Raw genomic sequence first — 24,406 nt, forward strand, 5'->3', positions numbered from 1 at the left:
TTTCCTGTTAGAATAGGATATAAATTCTATAAGAGCAAGGGACTTAGGTTCCTGTTGAAGCCTCAATATCTAGAATAGTGCCTGGCACATAAAAGACTCTAAGTAAATATTCATTGAATGACTGAATATGTGGGTTAATGCAAGTAGTTGTTAGGCCTAGTTCTGCCAGCAAAAATGCCCCATTGATACTGAATTATGTACATTAAAAAGAAGAGAAGGGAGAGAAAAAGAAATGGGCATATTGATAGGTAGATGTCAGAAAATGTAGCTATTAATAAGTGAATAAGGAAGGGATAAAATAAAGAAGAGAGATACCAAACGTTTGGTCCTTGTCCCTGGTGCTGAGAAAAAGGGAAAAGAAATTTTATTGATTTGCTAACAAATGAGAAGAGCAGCAGACTAAAGTCTCAAAGATGGCTGTCCTGCTCAGAAGGGGGAACAGAAAGCTTTTTAAAGGGAAATTCAGGGACTAGGCTCTGAGTATAATTATCAGGAGATATGATTAACGTCCAGATGGTGGCCTTGAGAGAACCATTGCTCAGACTTGTTGGCACCAATTCCCAGGTCTGATCTCCTTCATTTTTGTGGTCCATGAGTTGAAGGACATATAATTCAGCCTACTACAGGAAGAATGTTAATCTTATTCCCTCGAAGTTAGAGAAGAAGGGAAAGAAGAAAAAGAAGAAAGATACATCAGTTTTTAAATAAACCATCAGTGGTCAAGCAGCAAGTCGATTCAGACTCGAGTATGAAATGGACCCTTTTTATAGGGAGGCATGGGGGCAAGTCAGGAGAAAAACTGCGATATGAAGGAGGCCATTCAGATTCGTAAGTCTATGAACTCCAAAAAAGGAACAAGTTTATTTTAAGGGAGAAAATTATGTATAATAAATTACACAAATTTAGAGAATAACATTAAAAGGTTGAGAAAAGATGTACCAATGTTTAAAAAATTATGATGGAAGCTTATCGGGGCATGCCCTCCGCAAGGGATGAATGTTTCGGGGCAGTACTTGATGGGTGGTCAGGATCTCCTGGACCTTGTCCAGGAAAATCTTGCTTTCTGCCATCCCTACTTCAAACTCTCGGCGTTGCTCTTCCTTCTCTGCTTCACGGGCCTGCTGCTGATAGGCTATTTGCATCTGAAGTTGCTTCCTGTACTCCTGGGCTAAGCCACAGCGTCTAAAATATTAGAAATGCCAAAGTACAAAGTTATAAAAGAATTAACATTTGGATTTAGAGCACTTTAATAAAACTCGATCTGTGAGGCGAAATCATGATTCCCATCAAGAAAATTTCCTTTATATCTGAAAATTTTCACAATAAAATGTGTGGAAAAAAATCAGGGTGAGTGGGAAATAAATAGATGACATAAGAAACAATGGCTTTCTTACGTAATAATCCTTAAAATAATCTTAGGACAAATTTTAGAGAAAGAATGCTTCTTTACATCCCGAAAAATTTACTGCTGAGTGGAGGGAGTCCTTAGGCTCCATCCCATCCTTCACTCTTCTCTAAGGAAGAAGTAACTTATCTATCAGTAAAATGGGCGAGAAAATGGTATGCCACTTGAGCTCTTCCTCGTCCTCTTAGAAACTGGTCTGCTTGTTTTCTGTTTTGCTCCAGATTCATGCGTGGGAGGCCTGCAGAGGTCTGGCATTGCTGAGGACTGGGTGGATAAGTTAGCCTCATTCTACCATTCTGTTTAGTATTAACTAGGTCATTTATTGCATGTATAAGACATTTTAAAAATATAGGACACATTTTAAAAAATGCATAGTGTGTTTTTCTTGTGTTAAAAACTGTAATGAAATTTACCATCCTAACCATTTTTAAGTGTATGTTCAGAAGTTAAGAAGATTCACACTGGGGGCGATCCAAGATGGCAGCCTAGAGGGAGACTGCACCCCCGGTCGCTCCAGAACCCAGGAGTTAAGAAGGGGAGGCATTGAGAGACTCGGACTGAAGTGGAGCCACGGGTGAGTCTGCCCACTGGGTAAAGCTCGGCCCGGGTGGCAGGCCCAGATAGAGGTGGCTTATCGGAGCCGGGCAGGGCAGCTAGAGTCATCCACAGGCAGTCCTGCGCACTCCGGCGGTGGGCCCCGCCCACACAGCCAGCTTCTCCAGGTTCTCGGAACGGAACTGGCCCGCTAGTGAGAGCCTGTCTGAACAGAGCACGCTCCGAGTCCCGGAGCCCCTGCAGTGCAGTGTACTCCTGCAAAGAACCAGCGGAGAGCCTCGATCTGCAGTCAGCCTCAGGGATAAGGGCAGGGCAGCAGGAGACCTCTTCAGGCGGCTCTGCCCACTCCGGCTGCGGGCTCTCTTCACGGGGCGATCCAAGATGGCGGCCTAGAGGGAGACTGCACCTCCGGTCGCTCCACAACCCAGGAGTTAAGAAGGGGAGGCAGTGAGAGACTCGAACTGAAGTGGAGCCACGGGTGAGTCTGCCCACTGGGTAAAGCTCAGCCCGGGTGGCAGGCCCAGATAGAGGTGGCTTAGCAGAGCCGGGCAGGGCAGCTTGAGTCTTCCCAAGGTAGTCTTCCACACTCCGGCAGTGGGCTCTTCCCACACGGCCAGCTGCACGGTGCAGGCCCACAGTGAGAGCATTTCCGCACAGAGCCAGTTCCAAAACGTGGAACCAGTAGGGGGCTAGGGGCAGTATTCTTCGAATGAGCTGCTTTATCAGATTCCTCCAAGACATCAGGCTACTGAAGGCTGGGAGGTGATACACTGGAAATCTACTGGGACACTATAAGCCAATAGTGGAAAACTGCAATATCTCAGGGTCCCACTGACAACTGACCATTATGAGAAAACAAGGGAAGAAAATGTCCCAAACAAACCTAGATACTACATCAATAAAACCCAATGACAGCAGAGCAGAAGAAATGTCAGAAAGGGAGTTCAGAATGTACGTAATTAAAACGATCAGGGAAGCTAATGAGGAGATGAAAGAGCAAATGCAGGCATTGAAGGAGGAGATGAAAGAGCAAATGCAGGCATTAAATGATCGCACCAATCAACAGTTAAAAGACCAAATACGGGAAGCAAGAGATCATTTCAATAAAGAGTTAGAGATACTGAAAAAAAACCAAACTGAAATCCTTGAAATGAAGGAAACAATAAACCAAGTTAAAAACTCCATAGAAAGCATAACCAATAGGATAGAACACCTGGAAGACAGAACCTCAGACATTGAAGACAAAATATTTAACCTTGAAAACAAAGTGGAACAAACAGAGAAGATGGTAAGAAATCATGAACAGAATCTCCAAGAACTATGGGATATCATGAAAAGGCCAAATTTGAGAATTATTGGGATTGAGGAAGGCTTAGAGAAACAAACCAAAGGAATGAACAATCTATTCAATGAAATAATAACAGAAAATTTCCCAAATCTGAAGAACGAAATGGAAAACCAAGTACAAGAGGCTTATAGAACTCCAAACATACAAAATTACAACAGACCCACACCAAGGCACATTATTATGAAAATACCTAACATACAAAATAAAGACAGAATTTTAAAGGCCGCGAGAGAAAAGAATCAAATTACATTCAGAGGGAAACCAATAAGAATATCAGCAGATTTTTCAATCCAGACCCTAAAAGCTAGAAGGGCCTGGAACAACATATACCAAGCCCTGAAAGAAAATGGATGCCAACCAAGAATCTTATACCCAGCAAAACTTACCTTCAAATTTGACGATGAAATAAGATCCTTCCATGATAAACAAAAGCTAAAGGAATTTACAAAAAGAAAGCCAGCATTACAGAACATTCTCAGCAAAATATTCCATGAGGAAGAGATGAAAAACAACGATGCAAATCAGCAACAGGAGGCGCTAGCCTAAAGGAATAGCCAAATAAAGGAGAAACCGAATCATGTCAAAAACAAATATGAGTCAATTGACTGGGAATACAAATCATATCACAATAATAACCCTGAATGTTAATGGCCTGAATTCATCAATCAAAAGACACAGACTGGCAGATTGGATTAAAAAGAAAAATCCAACAATATGCTGCCTGCAAGAGACACATCTCATAGAAAGAGACACCCATAGACTAAAGGTGAAAGGATGGGGAAAAACATACCATGCACACGGACACAGCAAAAAAGCTGGAGTATCCATCCTCATCTCAGATAATGTGGACTTCAAACCAAAACTAGTCAGAAGGGATAAAGAAGGACACTACATGCTGCTTAAGGGAAGCATAAATCAGCAAGACATAACAATCATAAATATCTATGCCCCGAACATTGGCTCATCCACGTACGTCAAACAAATCCTTCTCAATTCCAGAAATCAAATAGACCACAACACAATAATACTAGGCGATTTTAACACACCTCTCTCACCACTGGATAGATCGTCCAAACAAAAATTGAATAAAGAAACTATAGATCTCAACAACACAATCAGCAATTTAGACTTAACGGACATATATAGAATATACCATCCAACAAAGAACGAATACACTTTCTTCTCAGCAGCACATGGATCCTTCTCTAAAATAGACCATATTTTATGCCACAAAGCTACTGTTAGTAAATACAAGAAGATAGAGATACTACCTTGTACTCTATCAGATCATAATGGATTGAAATTAGAAATAAATGACAGAATAAAAAACAGAAACTTCTCCAATACCTGGAGACTAAATAATACACTATTATATGATGAATGGATAACAGAAGACATCAGGAGGGAAATTAAAAAATTCTTAGAAGTAAACGAGAACAAAGACACATCATATCAAAATCTCTGGGACACTATGAAAGCAGTACTTAGAGGAAGATTTATTTCATGGGGTGCATTCAAAAAAGAAGTAGAAATCAACAAATAAACGAGTTAACACTACAGCTCAAAGCACTAGAAAAAGAAGAGCAGACCAATACCAAAAGTAGTAGAAGACAGGAAATAGTTAAAATCAGAGCCGAAATCAACGAAATCGAAACAAAAGAAACAATCGGAAAAATTAATAAAATAAATAGTTGGTTCTTTGAAAAAATAAATAAAATTGATAAACCCTTAGCCACACTAACAAAGAGAAAAAGGGAGAAAACTCAAATTACTAAAATTCGGAATGAACAAGGAAACATCACAACAGACACGAGTGAAATACAAAACATAATTAGAAGCTATTTCGAAAATCTATACTCCAACAAAACAGAAAACCTTGAAGACATCAACAAATTTCTAGAGACATATGAACTACCTAAACTGAACGAGGAGGACATACACAACTTAAATAAACCAATTTCAAGCAATGAAATAGAAGAGGTCATCAAAAGCCTACCAACAAAGAAAAGTCCAGGACCAGATGGGTTCTCAGCCGAGTTCTATAAAACCTTCAAAGAAGAGCTCATTCCAATACTCCTCAAACTATTCCATGAAATAGAAGAGGAGGGAACCCTACCAAACTCGTTCTATGAAGCCAATATCACCCTAATACCTAAACCAGACAGAGACACATCAAGGAAAGAAAATTTCAGACCAATATCCTTAATGAACATCGATGCAAAAATTCTCAACAAAATTTTAGCAAATCGCATACAAATATATATTAAAAAGATAGTGCACCACGATCAAGTGGGTTTTATCCCAGGGATGCAAGGTTGGTTCAACATTCGGAAATCAATAAATGTCATTCACCATATCAACAGACTTAAAGTTAAGAATCACATGATTATTTCAATAGATGCAGAAAAAGCATTTGATAAAATACAGCATCCCTTCATGCTCAAAACACTAGAAAAAATTGGGGTAATGGGAACATTCCTAAACATTATAAAGGCCATCTACGCTAAGCCCATGGCTAATATCATTCTAAATGGTGAAAAACTGAAAGCATTCCCCCTAAAAACTGGAACAAGGCAGGGATGCCCTCTTTCACCGCTTCTATTCAACATCGTCCTTGAGACTCTAGCCAGAGCAATCAGACAAACCAAAGAAATTAAAGGGATACGAATAGAAAAAGAAGAACTCAAACTATCCCTGTTCGCTGATGACATGATTATATATTTAGAGGAACCTGGAAATTCCACCAGAAAACTTTTAGAACTCATAAGTGAATTCAGTAAAGTAGCAGGTTACAAGATCAATGCTCATAAATCCAATGCATTTTTATACATAAGTGATGAATCTTCAGAAAGAGAAATTAGGAAAACTACTCCATTCACAATAGCATCGAAAAAAATAAAATACTTGGGAATCAATCTCACAAAAGAGGTGAAAGACCTCTACAATGAGAACTACAGAACACTAAAGAAAGAAATTCAAGAAAACCTTAGAAGATGGAAAGATCTCCCATGTTCCTGGATAGGCAGAATTAATATCGTCAAAATGGCTATACTACCTAAAGTTCTATACAGATTCAATGCAATTCCAATTAAAATCCCAATGATGTACCTCGCAGAAATAGAGCAAGCAATTATGAAATTCATCTGGAAGAATAAAAAACCTAGAATAGCTAAAGCAATCCTCAGTAGCAAGAGCGAAGCAGGGGGTATTGCAATACCAGATCTTCAACTCTACTACAAAGCAATAGTAACAAAAACGGCATGGTATTGGTACCAAATAGACAGGTAGATCAATGGTACAGAATAGAGGACATGGACACAAACCCAAATAAATACAATTTTCTCATACTAGACAAAGGTTCCAACAATATGCAATGGAGAAAAGATAGCCTCTTCAACAAATGTTGCTGGGAAAACTGGAAAACTATATGCAATAGAATGAAACTAAACCCCTATCTCTCACCCTACACAAAACTCAACTCAAAATGGATCAAGGACCTCGGAATCAGACCAGAGACCCTGCATCTTATAGAAGAAAAAGTAGGTCCAAATCTTCAACTTGTTGGCTCAGGATCAGATTTCCTTAACAGGACTCCCATAGCACAAGAAATAAAAGCAAGAATAAACAACTGGGATAGATTCAAACTAAAAAGCTTTCTCTCAGCAAAGGAAACTATCAGAAATGTGAAGAGAGAGCCTACAGAGTGGGAGAATATCTTTGCCAACCATACCTCAGATAGAGCGCTAATTTCCAGAATCTATAAAGAACTCAAAAAACTCTACACGAAGAATACAAATAATCCAATCAACAAATGGGCTAAGGAAATGAACAGACACTTCACAGAAGAAGATGTACAAGTAATCACCAGATATATGAAAAAATGTTCAACATCCCTAGTAATAAGGGAAATGCAAATCAAAACTACCCTAAGATTTCATCTCACCCCAATTAGAATGGCGATTATCAAGAATACAAGCAACAATAGGTGTTGGCGAGGATGTGGTGAAAAAGGAACACTCATACATTGCTGGTGGGGTTGCAAATTAGTGCAACCACTCTGGAAAGCAGTGTGGAGATTCCTCAGAAAGCTTGGAATGGAAACACCATTTGACCCAGCTATCCCACTCCTTGGCCTATACCCAAAGGACTTAAAATCAGCATACTACAGAGATACAGCCACATCAATGTTCATTGCTGCTCAATTCACCATAGCCAGATTGTGGAACCAACCTAGATGTCCTTCAGTTGATGAATGGATAAAGAAACTGTGGCATATTTATACAATGGAATATTACTCCGCAATGAAGAATGATAAAATTATGGCATTTGTAGGCAAATGGTCGAAATTGGAGAATATCATGCTAAGTGAGATAAGCCAATCTCAAAAAACTAAAGGACGAATGATCTCGCTGATAAGCGGATGAGGACATATAATGGGGGGTGGGAGGGGCTAGCATTAGGTTTAGGGTTAGGTTTAGAGTTAGGCTAAGGAGAGCAGTAAGAATGAAGGAAAGAAGGACTGTGTAGAGGGAAAAGAGGGGTGGGAGGGGTGGGAGGGGTGGGGGGGAGGGGAAAAATATAATAAACATCATTACCCTATGTAAACGTAAAAAAAAATAAATAAATAAATAAATAAATAAAAAAAAAAAAAAAAAGAAGATTCACACTGTTGTGAAAGAGATCTCCAGAACTTTTCCATCTTCCATAACAACTCCCCTTCCCACTGCCCCTCTGCCCCAAGTAACTACCATTCTCCTTTGTTTCCCTGACGAGAAAAAAAAAGTATTTTGAACACAGGAGCACTCACTGAGTTACATCCCAAGTCCTTTTTATTTTTTTTGTTTTGAGACAGGATCTCTCTAAGTTGCCCAGGCTGGCCTCTAACTTGTGATCCTCCTGCTTTAGCTTCCCAAATAGCTGGGATTATAGACATGCATCACAGTACCTATTTTTAAAAATTATTCAAATCTATTTTATTTTTTAAGATATTCATCCAGCTCTATAGCCAATGTGTTTAATCAGAACATAAATAATGACAATTGAATTGAATGACAGTTGGTGTCTATTTTTACATAAAATTTTGTTAACTCTTTTGAGCTTCTAGAAGGAAAAAGGTAATGCTAAAATATAATAATGTCAATATTGCATGGATTATGGCACATTTTCTCTCTCTGTTAAAAATCTGGATTTGGGGGCAACAAACAATAATAAAAAACACAAAATATACCTTGCAAAATTCTCCTTTTCTTCACAGTTAAGTTGTTTAAGACCTTCATTTATGCGTTCCTGTTCCATAGCATATTCTTCCTGTTCTTTGGCTCTTCGTTGTACTGAGAAAGGCAAAAGACATTATTTGCTAAATGACTTTTTCAGACAAAACCTGCTGGCATCTTTCTGGGCCTTTAGCACTTAATCTTGGGCTTAATCTTGGATGGAGAAGGGAGAAGTAGTTCTCTCCAGAGAGTAAATAGGCCTAGGCTTTAAGTACTATGATCTACACAGACCTCCTCTTAACCATTTCTCATGGAAATTTGTAAGTAGCCTTTTCACACCAGATCACCAACATTAGAATGAGCCTCACTTCATTCCTCTTGAGGACAAATAGTTTTATGCCATTTATGCTAATAAGAGATTATAAAATGAATATTTTTAAAAGTATATAAAGTTTTTATAAATTATTAAATAAACTTAGACATCAAAATGAAAAAAAAGACAAAAGAAACAAAGAGTTTACAAATGAATAAATAAAATCAGACACACAATCCTAATTTGTGAGGAAAAACTCTTATTTTTGCAAAAATACTAGAAGGAAATACTCAAAAGTTGTGAGCAGCTATGAATTCCTGGGTGGTGGAATTATGGGAGATTTTGTTTCCTTCTTCATAAATGGACCCAAATATTTAAATTTTCCATGTGCTTTTAATAACTTCAACGTTTATCACTGATGAATATTAAAACATTTTCAGTTTATAAGCTTTGTTATCATTTTCTTTACTTTTATTTTTGGTGGTGTGGGGATCAAACCCAGGGCCTCATGCGTGCTAGGCAAGTGCCCTACCCTAAGCTATATCCACAGCCCTTTCTTTTCATTTTCCGAAAATTTCATCTAATATTGGGTTAACAATTTTTGATTGCTATTATAATTCTTGGAGTAGAGAATTCATCAATGGAACTAAGATGAACTTTCTCTGGCAAAGACCACTTTTGTGAAATCTAATGGATTCCTAATGATAAATGTGTCTGTATATTGCTTCTTTGGCAAATGGCAGAAATCTGAAGGTGTCAGTTTACCCTCTCTACAAACATTGCCCTGTGTCCAAGCATTGTTTGAAGCTGAGGGAATATAATGGTATTGTTGTAGCATACTACAGGAGACACATTTTGGCTCTAAGATTAACAGTAGCCATAGGCCACTTAAGTTTCTCACAGGGTTTGACACTATGTACAGGGACAAGATCAACTAAGCACAGATAAAACTTTCAAACAATCCTTAAGACAAAGCTTACCCTTAAAGAATAACTTAAGGGGGTTTCAAGATGGTGGACTAGAGGGCAGCTGCATTTCATGTTGCTCCAGGACTCAGGATTCAAGAAGAGGAGATATTGAGAGACTTGGGACCAACTCAAAGCCATCAGGTGAGTCTCTCCCATTGGGGAGGCATCCTGGATGGGGCGGTAGTCCCGGAACGCAGGGAACTTTGTGAAGTAGAGTTGCCCAGCGAGACACCCCTCCCCGCGCTGGAGCAGTGAACTCGGACAACTGGGAGCGTTGTAGAGGAGGCCACCCAGCACAATGCTTGGACTCTGAGCAACCCACCGGGGTTCCGGCGGCTGCCAAGAGGAAGAGGTGCGCAGCGAGCTGTTTGGACTCAGAGAGACTGCTCCTGAACACCGGGGGGCTGCCTGGAGGAAGAGGAGGAGCACGGCGGGTCGCATGAACTCGGAGCGGATGCATCAAGGCTATGGGCGGCTGCCCAGAGGAGGAGCTGTGCGGCGAGCTGTTTGGACTCAGAGCGACCGCACCTGAACACTGGGGGGCTGCCTGGAGGAGGAGGAGGAGTGTGGCGGGTCCCTTGGACTCGAAGTGATGCACCAGGGCTATGGGCGGCTGCCCAGAGGAGGAGGCGTGCAGTCAGTTGTTTGGATTCAGAGCGACCGCTCCTGAACACCGGGGGTGCTGCCAGAAGGAGGAGGAGGAGCGCAGTGGGTCACTTGGACTCCGAGCGGCCACACCAGAGCTGCGGGTGGCTGCCCAGAGGAGGAGGTGTGCGGCGAGCTGTTTGGACTCAGAGTGACCGCTCCTGAACACCGGCGGGGGGGCTGCCTGGAGGAGGAGGAGGAGGAGCGCGGTGGGTCACTTGGACTTGGAGTGATTGTACCAGGGCTACAGGTGGTTGTCGGGAGGAGGAGGTGCGCAGTGAATTGCTTGGACTCCTAGAGACCGCATTGGAACACCGGGTGGCTGCCTGGAGGAAGAGGAGTGCGGCGGGTTGCTGGGACTCGGAGTGACTGTACGGGGCTCCAGGTGGCTGCTCAGAGGAGGGGCCGCATAGCCAGGCAATTAGGTGCAGAGCAGGGTCCCAGGACCTAGGCGGCTTCTTGGTGGAAGAGCCGCACAGAGACAAGCTGAGGGGTGGAGAGAAGTTTCCAGGACTGCGGGCAGATTCTCTCAGGAGAGGCAGCCTAAGGAGACTCCTCTGCGAAGGGTGAGGCTCCCAGGCCCAGGAGGTAGGTCCAGGCCCCTGGGAACGTTGCAGAGGAAGGCAGCCCAGCCCAGGCGGTAGTTGTGGATTGAGGGAAACCTCTAGGAGGGGAACTGACCAGCGAGACCTCCCCACCGGGTGAGTCTTCCCTGCCAGGTGAGGTTTTCCCACAGGGACAGTAAAACCAGAGACACAGGCACAAACAGGCCTTGCCTCAGTCCGTAGCCTAGTTCCCCTTTGGATGACCATTGGTCAACAAGTGGAGGCACCTTTGCCCACTAGCAAGGAATATACCCCAACCAAAGGCCACCACCCCTAGAGAGGCAGCTTCCTTGTGGAGTACCACATTATCAACTTCCTCCAAGACTTCAGGCTTCTGAAGGCTAAGAGGGGATATATTAGAAATCTTCAGGGACATTGTAAGTCAATAAAGGAAATCTGCAATATCTCAGTGGTCTACTGATACCTGAACAATATGAGAAAACAAGGGAAGAAAATACCCCAAATAAATCTAGATGTTACATCAATAAAATCCAATGACAGCATGGCAGAAGAAATGACAGAAAGGGAGTTCAGAATGTACATAATTAAAATGGTCAGGGAAGCAAACAATGAGATGAAAGAGCAAATGAGGGCATTGAATGATGAGATGAAAGAGCAAATGCAGGCATTGAATGATAGCACCAATCGACAGTTAAAAGAGCAAATACAGGAAGCAAAAGATCATTTCAATAAAGAGTTAGAGATATTGAAGAAAAAAACAGAAATCCTTGAAATGGAGGAAACAATACACCAAATTAAGAACTCCATAGAAAGCACAACCAATAGGATAGAACACCTGGAAAACAGAACCTCAGATATTGAAGACAAAATATTTAACCTTGAAAACAAAGTTGAACAAACAGAGAAGATGGTAAGAAATCATGAACAGAATCTCCAAGAACTATGGGATATCATGAAAAGGCCAAATTTAAGAATTATTGGGATCGAGGAAGGCTTAGAGAAACAAACCAAAGGAATGAACAATCTATTCAATGAAATAATATCAGAAAACTGCCCAAATCTGAAGAATGAAATGGAAAATTAAGTTTAAGAGGCTTATAGGACTCCAAAAACACAAAATTACAACAGATCCACACCAAGGTACATTATAATGCAAATACCTAACATACAAAATAAAGACAGAATTTTAAAGGCTGTGAGAGAAAAGAACCAAATTACATTCAGGGGAAACCAATACGGATATCAGCAGATTTTTCAATCCAGACCCTAAAAGCTAGAAGGGCCTGGAACAACATTTTTCAAGCCCTGAAAGAAAATGGATGCCAACCAAGAATCTTATACCCAGCAAAATTTACCTTCAAATTTGACGATGATATAAAATCCTTCCATGATAAACAAAAGCTAAAAGAATTTACAAAAAGAAAGCCAGCATTACAGAATATTCTCAGCAAAATATTCCATGAGGAAGAGATGAAAAACAAAGAACCAAATCAGCAAAGGGAGGAATTATCCTAAAGGAATTGTTAAATAAAGGAGGAACCAAGTCGTGTCAAAAAAAATTAATAAATAAAATTTAAAAAATGAACCAAATGACCGGGAATACAAATCATATCTCAATAATAACCCTGAATGTTAATGGCTTGAACTCATCAATCAAAAGACATAGACTGGCAGATTGGATTAAAAAGAAAGATCCAACAATATGTTGCCTGCAAGAGACTCACCTCATAGAAAGAGATACCCAAAGACTAAAGGTAAAAGGATGGGGAAAAACATACCATGCACATGGACTCAGCAAAAAAAAGCTGGGGAATCCATCCTCATTTCAGATAATGTGGACTTCAAGCCAAAGTTAGTCAGAAGGGATAAAGAAGGACATTTCATACTGCTTAAGGGAAGCATAAATCAGCAAGACATAACAATCATAAACATCTATGCCCCAAACAGTGGCTCATCCATGTATGTGAAACAAATTCTTCTCAATTTCAGAAACCAAATAGACCATAACACAATAATACTAGGTGATTTAAACACACATCTCTCACCACTGGACAGATCTTCAAAACAAAAATTGAACAAACAAACCATAGATCTCAATAACACAATCAATAATTTAGACTTAACAGACATTTATAGAATATACCATCCAACCAAGAGCGAATACACTTTCTTCTCAGCAGCACCTGGATCCTTCTCTAAAATAGACCATATATTATGCCACAAAGCTAATGTTAGCAAATACAAGAAGATAGAGACACTACCTTGTATACTATCAGATCATAATGGATTGAAATTAGAAATAAATGAGAGTAAAAAACAGAAACTACTCCAACACCTGGAGATTAAACAATATGCTATTATATGATGAATGGATAACAGAAGATATTAGGAAGGAAATTAAAAAATTCTTAGAGGTAAATGAGAACAAAGAAACATCATATCAAAATCTCTGGGACACTATGAAAGCAGTACTTAGAGGAAAATTTATTTCATGGAGTGCATTTAATAAAAGAAATAAAACTCAACAAATAAATGACCTAATACTACAGCTCAAAGCCCTAGAAAAAGAAGAACAGACCAACACCAAAAGTAGTAGAAGACAGGAAATAGTTAAACTCAGAGCTGAAATCAACGAAATTGAAACAAAAGAAACAATACAAAAAATTGACAAAATAAATAGTTGGTTCTTCGAAAAAATAAACAAATTGATAAACCTCTAGCCACACTAACAAAGAGAAGATGAGAGAAAACCCAAATCACTAAAATTCAGAATGAACAAGGAAATATCACAACAGACAAGATTGAAATACAAAACATAATTAGAAGCTATTATGAAAATCTATAGTCCAACAAAATAAAAAATTTTGAAGACATCAACAGGTTTCTAGAGACATATGAATTGCCTAAACTGAACAAGGAGGACATACACAATTTAAATAGACCAATTTCAAGTAATGAAATAGAAGAAGTCATCAAAAGCCTACCAACAAAGAAAAGTCCAGGACCAGATGGGTTCTCAGCTGAGTTCTACAAAACCTTTAAAGAAGAGCTCATTCCAATACCTCTCAAAGTATTCCATGAAATAGAAGAGGAGGGAACCCTCCCAAACTCATTCTATGAAGCCAATATTACCCTGATACCTAAACCAGACAGAGACACATCGAGGAAAGAAAATTTCAGACCAATATCCTTAATGAACACTGACACAAAAATTCTCAACAAAATTTTAGCAAATTGCATACAAAAACATATTAAAAAGATAGTGCACCATGATCAAGTGGGTTTCATCCCAAGGATGCAAAGTTGGTTCAACATCTGGAAATCAATCAATGTAATTCACCATATCAATAGACTTAAAGTCAAGAATCACATGATTATTTCAATAAATGCAGAAAAAGCATTTGATAAAATATAGTACCCCTTCATGCTCAAAACACTAGAAAAAATAGGGATAGTGGGAACATTCCTTAACATCGTAAAGGCCATCTATGCTAAGCCCATGGCCAATATCATTCTAAATGGTGAAAAACTGAAAGCATTCCCCCTAAAAACTGGAACAAGACAGGGATGCCCTCTTTCACCACTTCTATTCAATATCGTCCTTGAGACTCTAGCCAGAGCAATTAGACAGACCAAAGAAATTAAAGGGATACGAATTGGAAAAGAAGAACTCAAACTATCCCTATTTGCTGATGATATGATTATATACTTAGAGGAACCAGGAAATTCCACCAGAAAACTTTTAGAACTCATAAGTTAATTCAGTAAAGTAGCAGGTTACAAGATCAATGCTCATAAATCCAATGCATTTTTATACATAAGTGATGAATCTTCAGAAAGAGAAGTTAGGAAAACTACCCCATTCACAATAGCATCGAAAAAAATAAAATACTTGAGAATCAGTCTCACAAAAGAGGTGAAAGACCTCTACAATGAGAACTACAGAACACTAAAGAAAGAAATTAAAGAAAACCTTAGAAGATGGAAAGATTTCCCATGTTCTTGGATAGGAAGAATTAATATTGTCAAAATGGCCATACTACCTAAAGTGCTATACAGATTCAATGCAATTCCAATTAAAATCCCAATGATGTACCTTACAGAAATAGAGCAAGCAATTATGAAATTCATCTGGAAGAATAAAAAACCCAGAATAGCTAAAGCAATCATCAGTAGAAAGAGTGAAGCAGGGGGTTTCGCAATACTAGATCTTCATCTCTACTACAAAGCGATAGTAACAAAAACGGCATGGTATTGGTACCAAAATTGAAAGGTAGATCAATGTTACAGAATAGAGGACACGGACACAAACCCAAATAAATACAATCTTCTCATACTAGACAAAGGGGCCAAAAATATGCAATGGAGAAAAGATAGCGTCTTCAATAAATGGTGCTGGGAGAATTGGAAATCCATATGCAACAGAATGAAACTAAACCCATATCTCTCACTGTGCACGAAACTAAACTCAAAATGGATTAAGGACCTCGGAATCAGACCAGAGACCGTGCATCTTATAGAAGAAAAAGTAGGTCCAGAGCTTCAACGTGTCGGCTTAGGACCAGACTTCCTCAACAGGACTCCCATAGCACAAGAAATAAAAGCAAGAATCAATAACTGGGATAGATTCCAACTAAAAAGTTTTCTCTCAGCAAAGGAAACTATCAGCAATGCGGAGAAAGAGCCTACAGTGTGGGAGAAAATCTTTGCCAATCATACTTCAGATAGAGCACTAATCTCCAGAATCTATAAAGAACTCAAAAAACTCTACACCAAGAATGCAAATAACCCAATCAACAAAAGGGTTAAGGAAATGAACAGATACTTCACAGAAAAAGATCTACAAGCAATCAACAAACATATGGAAAAATGTTCAACATCTTTAGTAATAAGAGAAACGCAAATCAAAACCACCCTAAGATTCCATCTCACCCCAATTAGAATGGTGATTATCAAGAATGCAAGCAACAACAGGTGTTGGCGAGGATGTGGGGAGAAAGGTACACTCATGCATTGCTGGTGGGGCTGCAAATTAGTGCAGCTACTCTGGAAAGCAGTGTGGAGATTCCTCAGAAAACTTGGACTGGAACCACCATTTGACCCAGCTATCCCACTCCTTGGCCTATACCCAAAGGACTTAAAATCAGCATACTACAGAGATATAGCCACATCAATGTTCATAGCTGCTCAATTCACAATAGGCAGACTGTGGAACCAACCTAGATGCCCTTCAATTGATGAATGGATAAAGAAACTGTGGTATATATAAACAATGGAATATTACTCAGCCATAAAGAATGATAAAATTATGGCTTTTGCAGGCAAATGGATGAAATTGGAGAATATCGTGATAAGTGAGATAAGCCAATCTCAAAAAATCAAAGGACAAATGATTTCGCTGATAAGTGGATGATGACACATAATGGAGGGTGGGAGGGGTTAGTGTTAGGGTTAGAGTTAGGGTTAGGGAGGGTGGCAAGAATGGAGGAAAGACTGTATAGAGGGGGCTGGGGAGATAGCTCAGTTGGTAGAGTGCTTGCCTTGCAAGCACAAGGCCCTGGGTTCGATCCCCAGCACCACAAAAAAAAAAAAAAAAAAAAAAAAAAAAAGACTGTATAGAGGGAAAAGAGGGGTGGGAGAGGTGGGGGAAGGGAAAAAAATAACAGAATGAATCAAACAACATTACCCTATGTAAATTTATGATTACACAAATGGTATGCCTTTACGCCATGTACAAACAGAGAAACAACATGTATCCCATTTGTTTACAATAAAAAAAAGAAAAAAAAAAAGGATAACTTAAATATCCCTTATGGAAGAAAAGTCCAGCTATTGATGTGGACTGAATGCAGGTATAAAAAAGAGGAAGGATTCCCCAAACATAGAGATAAGAAATATAGCATCTGGACAGAGATCCTCTTGGTCAGTGGGTCATCTGAGACATAAACAAGCCACAGAGAAAGTCCTGGGAAGAGTATTTGTTTCTCTGAATCAAGACAGCCTCTCAAGGAATAAGATATTTGAGCTGGCCTTGAGGTATGTCTAGGAATTTTCAAGATCAAGAGCAGTATAGGCAGAAAAAACAACCTAAACAGAGATATGGAGGTATGGACAAATAAAAGGGAAGCAGGGGAGTGGGTTTGTGTTCCCTACCCTTCTGTTCCTTACAATTAGGAAGGCACACTGTATTCACATAACATGCTGCTCCTTTAACCTTGAGAACATCTCCCTGGGACTGCTCATAATCTGCTGGGACATGAAATTCCTCACGTTTATGTCTCATGTATTGAATTAGGTAAGATTTACCAAAGTAGGAACCTACTTTAATTTGCATTGCTCATGGTGCTTCACACATACCTACTTAAATATTTTGATTGTTACTTAAAGTAAAGTAAGGGTATAGTATAAAATAATTGTAATTTAGTTCCTTACGCTTTTCTTGAACTTGGAGTTTTCTTGTACACATGACCTCATTCAGGAGTTGTTTCCTAGCCTCCTTTTCAAGCTTCAGCTCCTTGTCCTTCTCAGCCATCTTCTTTTCCTTCTCTTCTTCTAATATCCTGTCCAATTCTTTCTCCTGAGCATTTTCTTCCTCACGTCGCTGTACCAAATATTTATGATATATCTTCTGTTCTCTTGCCATATCTTCCTATATAACATAAAATTAATTCATTTATTAGAATTTTAGATGTGACAAAGATATTAATGATAAGTTTAAAAGCAATCTTTTAATCTATAATTCCAACCTTTCAGTGCTACATACTGAAACATTCACAGATGAACTATTGTGTCTTGGATTTACTTCAAAATACTCAGGAATGCTGGTGAGGATAGACGAAATAAGAATGACCATTAGTTGACGGTTGTTGAAGCTGGGTGAGAGACACAAGGGGGGTTCATTGTACTGTACTTTGCATTTGTTTGAAATGCTTTTTAGTACATTTTGAATACATTAATTCAAAACTTTCTCAAAGTGTTTCTCAAAGAAGTTGCTGCATCATTTTCAATGATACAGGTTTATTTTCATTTATTACAATTTAGGTTGATGAAATCTTAACCAGATAAAATAAGTCACTATAATACAATGCTGTCCTGCTAACTTGTAATCACATAACTTTGTAATAGCAATTCTCAATTTTGGCTACACTTCAGAATCACCTGGGGAAACTAAAGAGTATTGAGGAGGGGATGAGGGGTGTAGCACAGTGGTAGAGTGCTTGGATAGCATGCCCAAGGCCCAGATTCTATCATTAGCACTGGCAAAAAGAAATAATAATAATAATAATAAATAATAAAGTATTGAGGGATGAGTCTCACCCCTAGAGATTCCTGTTTAATGGATTGACTTTAACTTCCCCAGGGATTGTAATGTGCTTTTAAGGTTGAAAACTGTTGCTTTCAATGAAGCCATTTTTAGTTAGCTACTGCCACATAGCAGTGATAACCAATAGCAATGAGTTCATCTAAATCCTAGGTTGTAGTTGTTATTAAATACAGTTTCTCACTAAAATTAACCAATAATTCTTGGGGAAAATGACTGATTCTAGGACGGGGCATAAACTGAATAACATGAACCTAGACATTTTATTGTGTCATAAAGCAAGAAAACTATCACAGATACTGGTAATATCAAAAGAGCATTGCAGCCAACTTCAAGGAACTCCTAACCTATGAAGGGGTAATCTGAACATCAAAATAGAATAATGACATAAGTGACCCACTAAAAAATGTTTAAAACTAATAAATTGAGCAATGCTACAAGATACAAGATCAATATATAAAAAATCTAATGTGTTTCTATTTTGTAGCAATAAACAATCTGAAAATGAAATTAAGAATTTCACTTAGAACAAGAATCTTATGTTTAGGAATAAATTTAACAAAAGAAGTATAAAATGTATGTTCTTAAAACTAAGAAACATTATTGAAAGAAATTAGAGTTAAAGACATCCTAAGTTCATAGATCAGAAGACAATACTCTTAAAATGTTAACACTCCTCAAACTGATCTAAAGATTCAGTCCAAACCTTATCAAAATCCCACTGGCAGGCCTGGGGATATCGCTCAGTGGGTAGAGTGCTTGCCTCACAAGCACAAGGGCCTGGGTTCAATCCCTTGAACTAAAAAAAAAAAAAAAAAAAAAAAAAATCCCATTGACTTCTTTGCAGAAATTGACAAGCTGATCCTAAGTTCATATAGAAATGAAGAGCACCAGAACAGCCAGAACAATTAGAAAAAGAATTGGAAAATTCATTGTGGGGGTCCTCTCTGGCACATCCCACATGGGGGAGAAAAGGGTTAACTGCTGGGGGAGGATGTTGGCAGTTTTTCTATCTATTATTACTCAATAGACACACAAGAGCCAATACTCTTTTTATGAGATGGGGTGTGACGGGTCTGGCCATACCAGCTCTGGCCTCTTACAACAACACAGAGTCAACGAAGTCTCCTTTATTTATAATATACAGGGAGAGGGGGCAAGGACCAGGAGGAGCTTCTTCTGTGATGGACAGGATAGGACGGAGTTAGGGAAGCCATTCTCTTGGGGGAAAATTCCAGAAGGAGACAGGGAACCACTCCCACTCAGTGCCACATGCTTCCCGGCAGTTCCTAGAAGCCAGGCTTCTGCATCCCATGCCTCAGCCCAGTCTGATTCTGCTAAATAAGGACAGCGTCCCACAATTCATATTCCCTGATTTCAAACTTACTACAAAGCTACAGTAATCAAGACATATAGATATGTGAAGCTGGCATAAGGACAGACACATAGAATGACAGAATAGAATTGAGAGTTCATCCAGAAAAAACCCTACTATAACTGATTTTTGACCCAGGATGCTGAGGCAATTCAACAAGGGAAAAACTGTCTCTTCAACAAATGGTGCTAGGCTAGGACAACTGGAGAGCCCATGAAGAATAATTAAATTGGAACCTTATTTAACACAATCTACAACATTTGATTCAAAATAGATCAAAGGCCTAAATGTAAAAGCTAAGACTACAAAACCCTAAGAAGAAAACAAAGGAGCACATCTTCATGACCCTTAGGAGTCAACAGGGTTGAAGATGCAATACCAAAATCACAAGCAGCAAAACACAAGAGAAATAAATTGGACTTCATCAAATTCAAAACTTTTGTGATTCAAATAACACTAAAAAAATAAAAAGACAACTCACAGAATAAGAAAGAAATTTTGTAAAATCATATATGTAAAGGACTTATACCTAGAATACAGAAAGAATTTTTCACAATGAAAAGATAACCCAGCTTAAAAAAAAAAAGGGCAAAGGGTTTCCACAGACTTCAAACAGATTTCTCCAAGGAAGATACGCAAATGAACAATAAGTACAGGAAAAGAGACTCAATGTTATTCATCATTAGAAAAAGGTAAACCAAAACCATAAGATATCAGTTCAGATACACTAAGGATGATTAAAATAAAAAAGAAATCAGAACCCTCAATACACTACTGGTAGGAATGCAAAACAGGATAGCCATGTTGGAAAGTAGTTGGCAGTTACTAAAAATCTTAAACATAGAGTTACAACTCCATACTACTACTCCTAGATACACACCCAAATAAATGAAAAGATACATCCATGTAAAAACTTGTACATGGACTTCACAGTAGCATTATTCATAATTGCCAAAAAGTGGAAATAACCCAAATGTCCATTTACTGACATATGGATAAACAAAATGTGGTGTATCCAAACAGAGGAATCTTATTCAGCCATATAAAGGGATATAGTGATAAATGCTATATAAAATGAATAAACCTTGAAGACATTATGCTTGCTAAAAGAAGTCAGTCAAAAGATCACGGGGCTGGGGATATAGCTCAGTTGGTAGAGTGCTTGCCTAGCATGCACAAGGCCCTGGGTTTGATTCCCAGCACCAAAAAAAAAAAAAAAAAAAAAAAAAAAAATCATATACTATATGATTCCATTCATGTGAAAGTCCAGGACAGGGAAATAAGGAAATAGAAAGTGGATCAGTAGTTGCTTAGGACCAAGGCTTGAGGGTGAGGAAGAGGGGATAGCAGGATAATGAAAATGTTTTAAATATACTTTGGCAATGGTTGCACATACCTATAAATATGCTAAAAACCATTGAACTATACACTTTTAATGGGTGAATTAAATATAATACATGAATTATATCTCAATGAAGCTGTTAAAAATAAATAAAATAAAATAATTCAATTGAAAAAAATCCTCAATAGCAAAAACAAAAACAAAAAAATTCAAACAAGCAAGTCAATTAGAAAATGGATAAAAGACATGAAGAGACATTTCACTGAAGAGGACATACAGATAGCAAATAAGCAAATGAAAAGTTGTTCAATATAATTAGCCACTCGGAAAAATGCAAATTAAATCAAAACCAAAATAAGATATAACTACACATCTATCAAAATAAAGATAGTCCCACACATCCATCAGGCTAAAGTGAAAAAGTGACAACATTAAATGCTGATGAGAATGTGGAGCAACTGGACTGCTCAAGCATTGTTGGTGGGAAGTACAGTTACCCTGAAATACAATTTTGTTCCTTTCTTTTTCTAAAAAACAAAATGAAATATGCAACTAGTATATAACCTAGCAAATGTCCATCTGGGCATTTATCCCAAAGAAGTGAAAACTTGTGTCCATACAACAACCTACACCCAAATGTTTACTATTAGTAGCTTTATTCATAATAGCCATAAACTGGAAAGAATTTGAATATCCTTCAACAGGTAAATGGTTAAACATCTGTGGTAAATCTACATGCATACTACTCAAGAATAAAAAGAAACAAACTATTGATAGATGCAATAAATGGATAAATCTCCAGACAATTATATGGAATGAAAAATGTCAGTCCTAGAAGGGTATAATTTATATGCTTTCTTTTGGATAACATGCTTGAATAATCGAATTATCAAATCAGAGAACATATTACTGGCTGCAAATGTTTAAGGAGAGGTGAGGCAACAGAGATGAGATGTGGTTACAAAAGGGCAACAGGAGAGACCCTGCAGTGATGGAAATGTTCTGCAGTTTGGTTGTATCAATATCAATATCCTACCTTGACATTAGTCTTATAGTTTTGTAAGTATTTACAGTTTTATTACCATTGAGAGAAACTGAGTAGATGTTACAATGAATCTCTCTGTATTCTTTTTGGTTTGTTTCCTTTTCTCTTCCTTTCTCCCTCTCCCTAAGAAAAGAACTGGGGATTCAGCTCAGTGGTGAAGTGCCCCAGGGTTCAATCCCCAGCACCAAAAATAAAACAAAAGAAACAAATAAACCAAAAATGGGTTAAGCTGAGTATACTTCTGCACATCTCTAATCCCAGCTACTTGGGAGGCTGAGGCAGGAGGATTGCAAGATGGAGGCCAGTCTGGGCAACTTAGTGAGACTGTCTCAAAGTAAAAAATTTAAAAGGACCAGGGAAGTAGCTCAGTAGCAGAAAACTTGCCTAGCTTGCCTGAGACCCTGGGTTCAGTCCCTAGTACTGCAACAAAACAAAACAAAAATAGGGGCTAAGGGCGGAGCTCTGAAACATGCAGAACATGTTTCAGCACACTCAAGGTCCTAGATCCATTCCCCAGGACCACACAAAACACAAAGCAAAACAAAAGCCCCAAAACAGAGCAATTGTAGGAAAAGCACAAAAACCTCAAAAGTTCAATACAAATTCCAAAGGCACAGCGGTGAAATAACAGAATGTCTTTCCCTAATCTCTTTGCCTGACACGAAGACTTTATATATCATTTAAAGTTCAAATCAAAGGCCACTTTTTCAGTGATGTCCTCCTCAAATTCCAGTTTTCAAACTTTGGGAGGCATCAGAATAATCTTGTCCCTGCCAAGATTTTGATTTGGAGAGTCTGACTAGGGATGCTGTGACTTACTCTTTCTAATATCCTCCCTGAGACTGCTGCTGCTGTTGGTGGTTCATGAACCACACTCAGAGAAGCACCATCATACTTGTGGCCATTTTCCACAAGCCTGAGAATACAACAGGAAATTCTGTCCAGCACTTAGTAGGCACTAAATAAATGTCTTACTCTTTTTTGCTTCTTTTTATCTGCCTCTTCCTGTAAGTCTTGAAGGGCTCTTTGCACAAGTTTCATGTTCAAGTCCTGCTCTTCTCTGTACTCCTGCTGAATATGCTCCATCTTCTCTTGTAAGGTTTTCTGCAGACCAGTCCTAATTTCCTGCTTTGCCTTCTGTTTCTTTAGTTTATCTTGTTCCTTCTCAAGTTTAACCTGTGCATTGTCCTCTTCCTAAGATAGAACAATAATAAAGTTAATGCATCAATCAGTACAGCCAAACAAAACAAAGAAGTCAATACATTTTCTCTAAGAGATGAGACTAAGAGGTTTCTAGGAAATAAGCACATGTGCATGCATGCACACGGACACATATACACCTGAGCACATCTGAATTTAGAAGGGCTATAAGACTCAGCCTTTTCATGGCTGAGTCAGCTGTAAAGCTTTGTGAAAATTGCTGTGTGTATGTGATTATAAAGTAACAAGTAGTTAGTTATGAAGCTTGAAAAATGCAGATAAGTATAGAGAAGTCACCTTTAATTCCAGTACCCATCGCCTACCACTAATCTCAACTTTTTTGATATATTGGCCTTTCTGCCTTCAGCTTCTGAGCACGTCTGCACATTTAGATTTGGATACATTATTAACCAGCAATCAGAGTCCCAAAATGGAAATGTACTCTGTGAACCAACCACCCAGGCCTCGAGGAAACAGTGCAGGAAGAGTCGGCCTGCAGACAGTAGGAAGCTGCGGAGCCAGCCTGCACCCTGTCAGCGCATTCAGGAACGCTCACCAGGAGGCGCGCCTCCTCTTCCTTCAGCAACTGTTCGGCCTGCTTTTGGGCCAGGATGCTGGTGACCTGTGCTTTCAGCCCCAGGCGCGTGTTCTCCACCAGCTCCTTCTGTCTCCTCTCCTCTTGGGCTTCTCGCTTCTCCTTGGCCAATCGGTCTTCCTCCCAGAGCCTGGAGAACATCTGTTCTTCCACTAGTTTTTGCCTCTTCCGCTCCTCATTAAATTCTACCTGCGCTTTCCGCTCCTCGCACACCTTCTTATGATGGACGTTGAACAATTTAGTACGAAGCTCTTCACAGCTTTCCCTGAAAAGGGAATTAAAAACAAACAAACAAAAAAGTCAAAACCCAGCCTTTCTTGAGGCACTGCTCTATTCAGCCACATATTTTTACAATCAAAAACTGGAGTGAGAGAGGTAAAAGACCTGGATGTTGACATGAGGGTCAACAGGGAGGCCAGCCAGGAAGCCACAGTTCCAACACAGGTGCTGGAGTCAGACAAAGAAGGCTCAGAATTTTAGTTTTATAGTTTCTTATATGACCTTGGATCAACAAC

The 24,406-nt window shown here is 39.0% G+C and overlaps 1 protein-coding gene across 1 annotated transcript in view; it reads right to left on the reverse strand.

The window, feature by feature from the left end:
* Positions 1–838: 838 nt before the first annotated feature.
* The window catches only part of Cfap53 (cilia and flagella associated protein 53), a 36,489-nt gene continuing 12,921 nt past the window's right edge, over positions 839–24,406 (reverse strand). The window contains exons 4-8 of the mRNA XM_047526001.1: positions 23,853–24,156; positions 23,072–23,290; positions 17,446–17,662; positions 8,536–8,638; positions 839–1,182 (exon numbers count right to left, since the gene is read on the reverse strand). Coding sequence (XP_047381957.1) covers positions 954–1,182; positions 8,536–8,638; positions 17,446–17,662; positions 23,072–23,290; positions 23,853–24,156 — 1,072 coding nt within the window. The 3' untranslated portion in view covers positions 839–953. The remainder of the gene's footprint in view (positions 1,183–8,535; positions 8,639–17,445; positions 17,663–23,071; positions 23,291–23,852; positions 24,157–24,406) is intronic.

Source organism: Sciurus carolinensis, chromosome 15 (genome assembly GCF_902686445.1).
Source record: "Sciurus carolinensis chromosome 15, mSciCar1.2, whole genome shotgun sequence".
In the NCBI taxonomy this organism is placed as follows: Eukaryota; Metazoa; Chordata; class Mammalia; order Rodentia; family Sciuridae; genus Sciurus; species Sciurus carolinensis.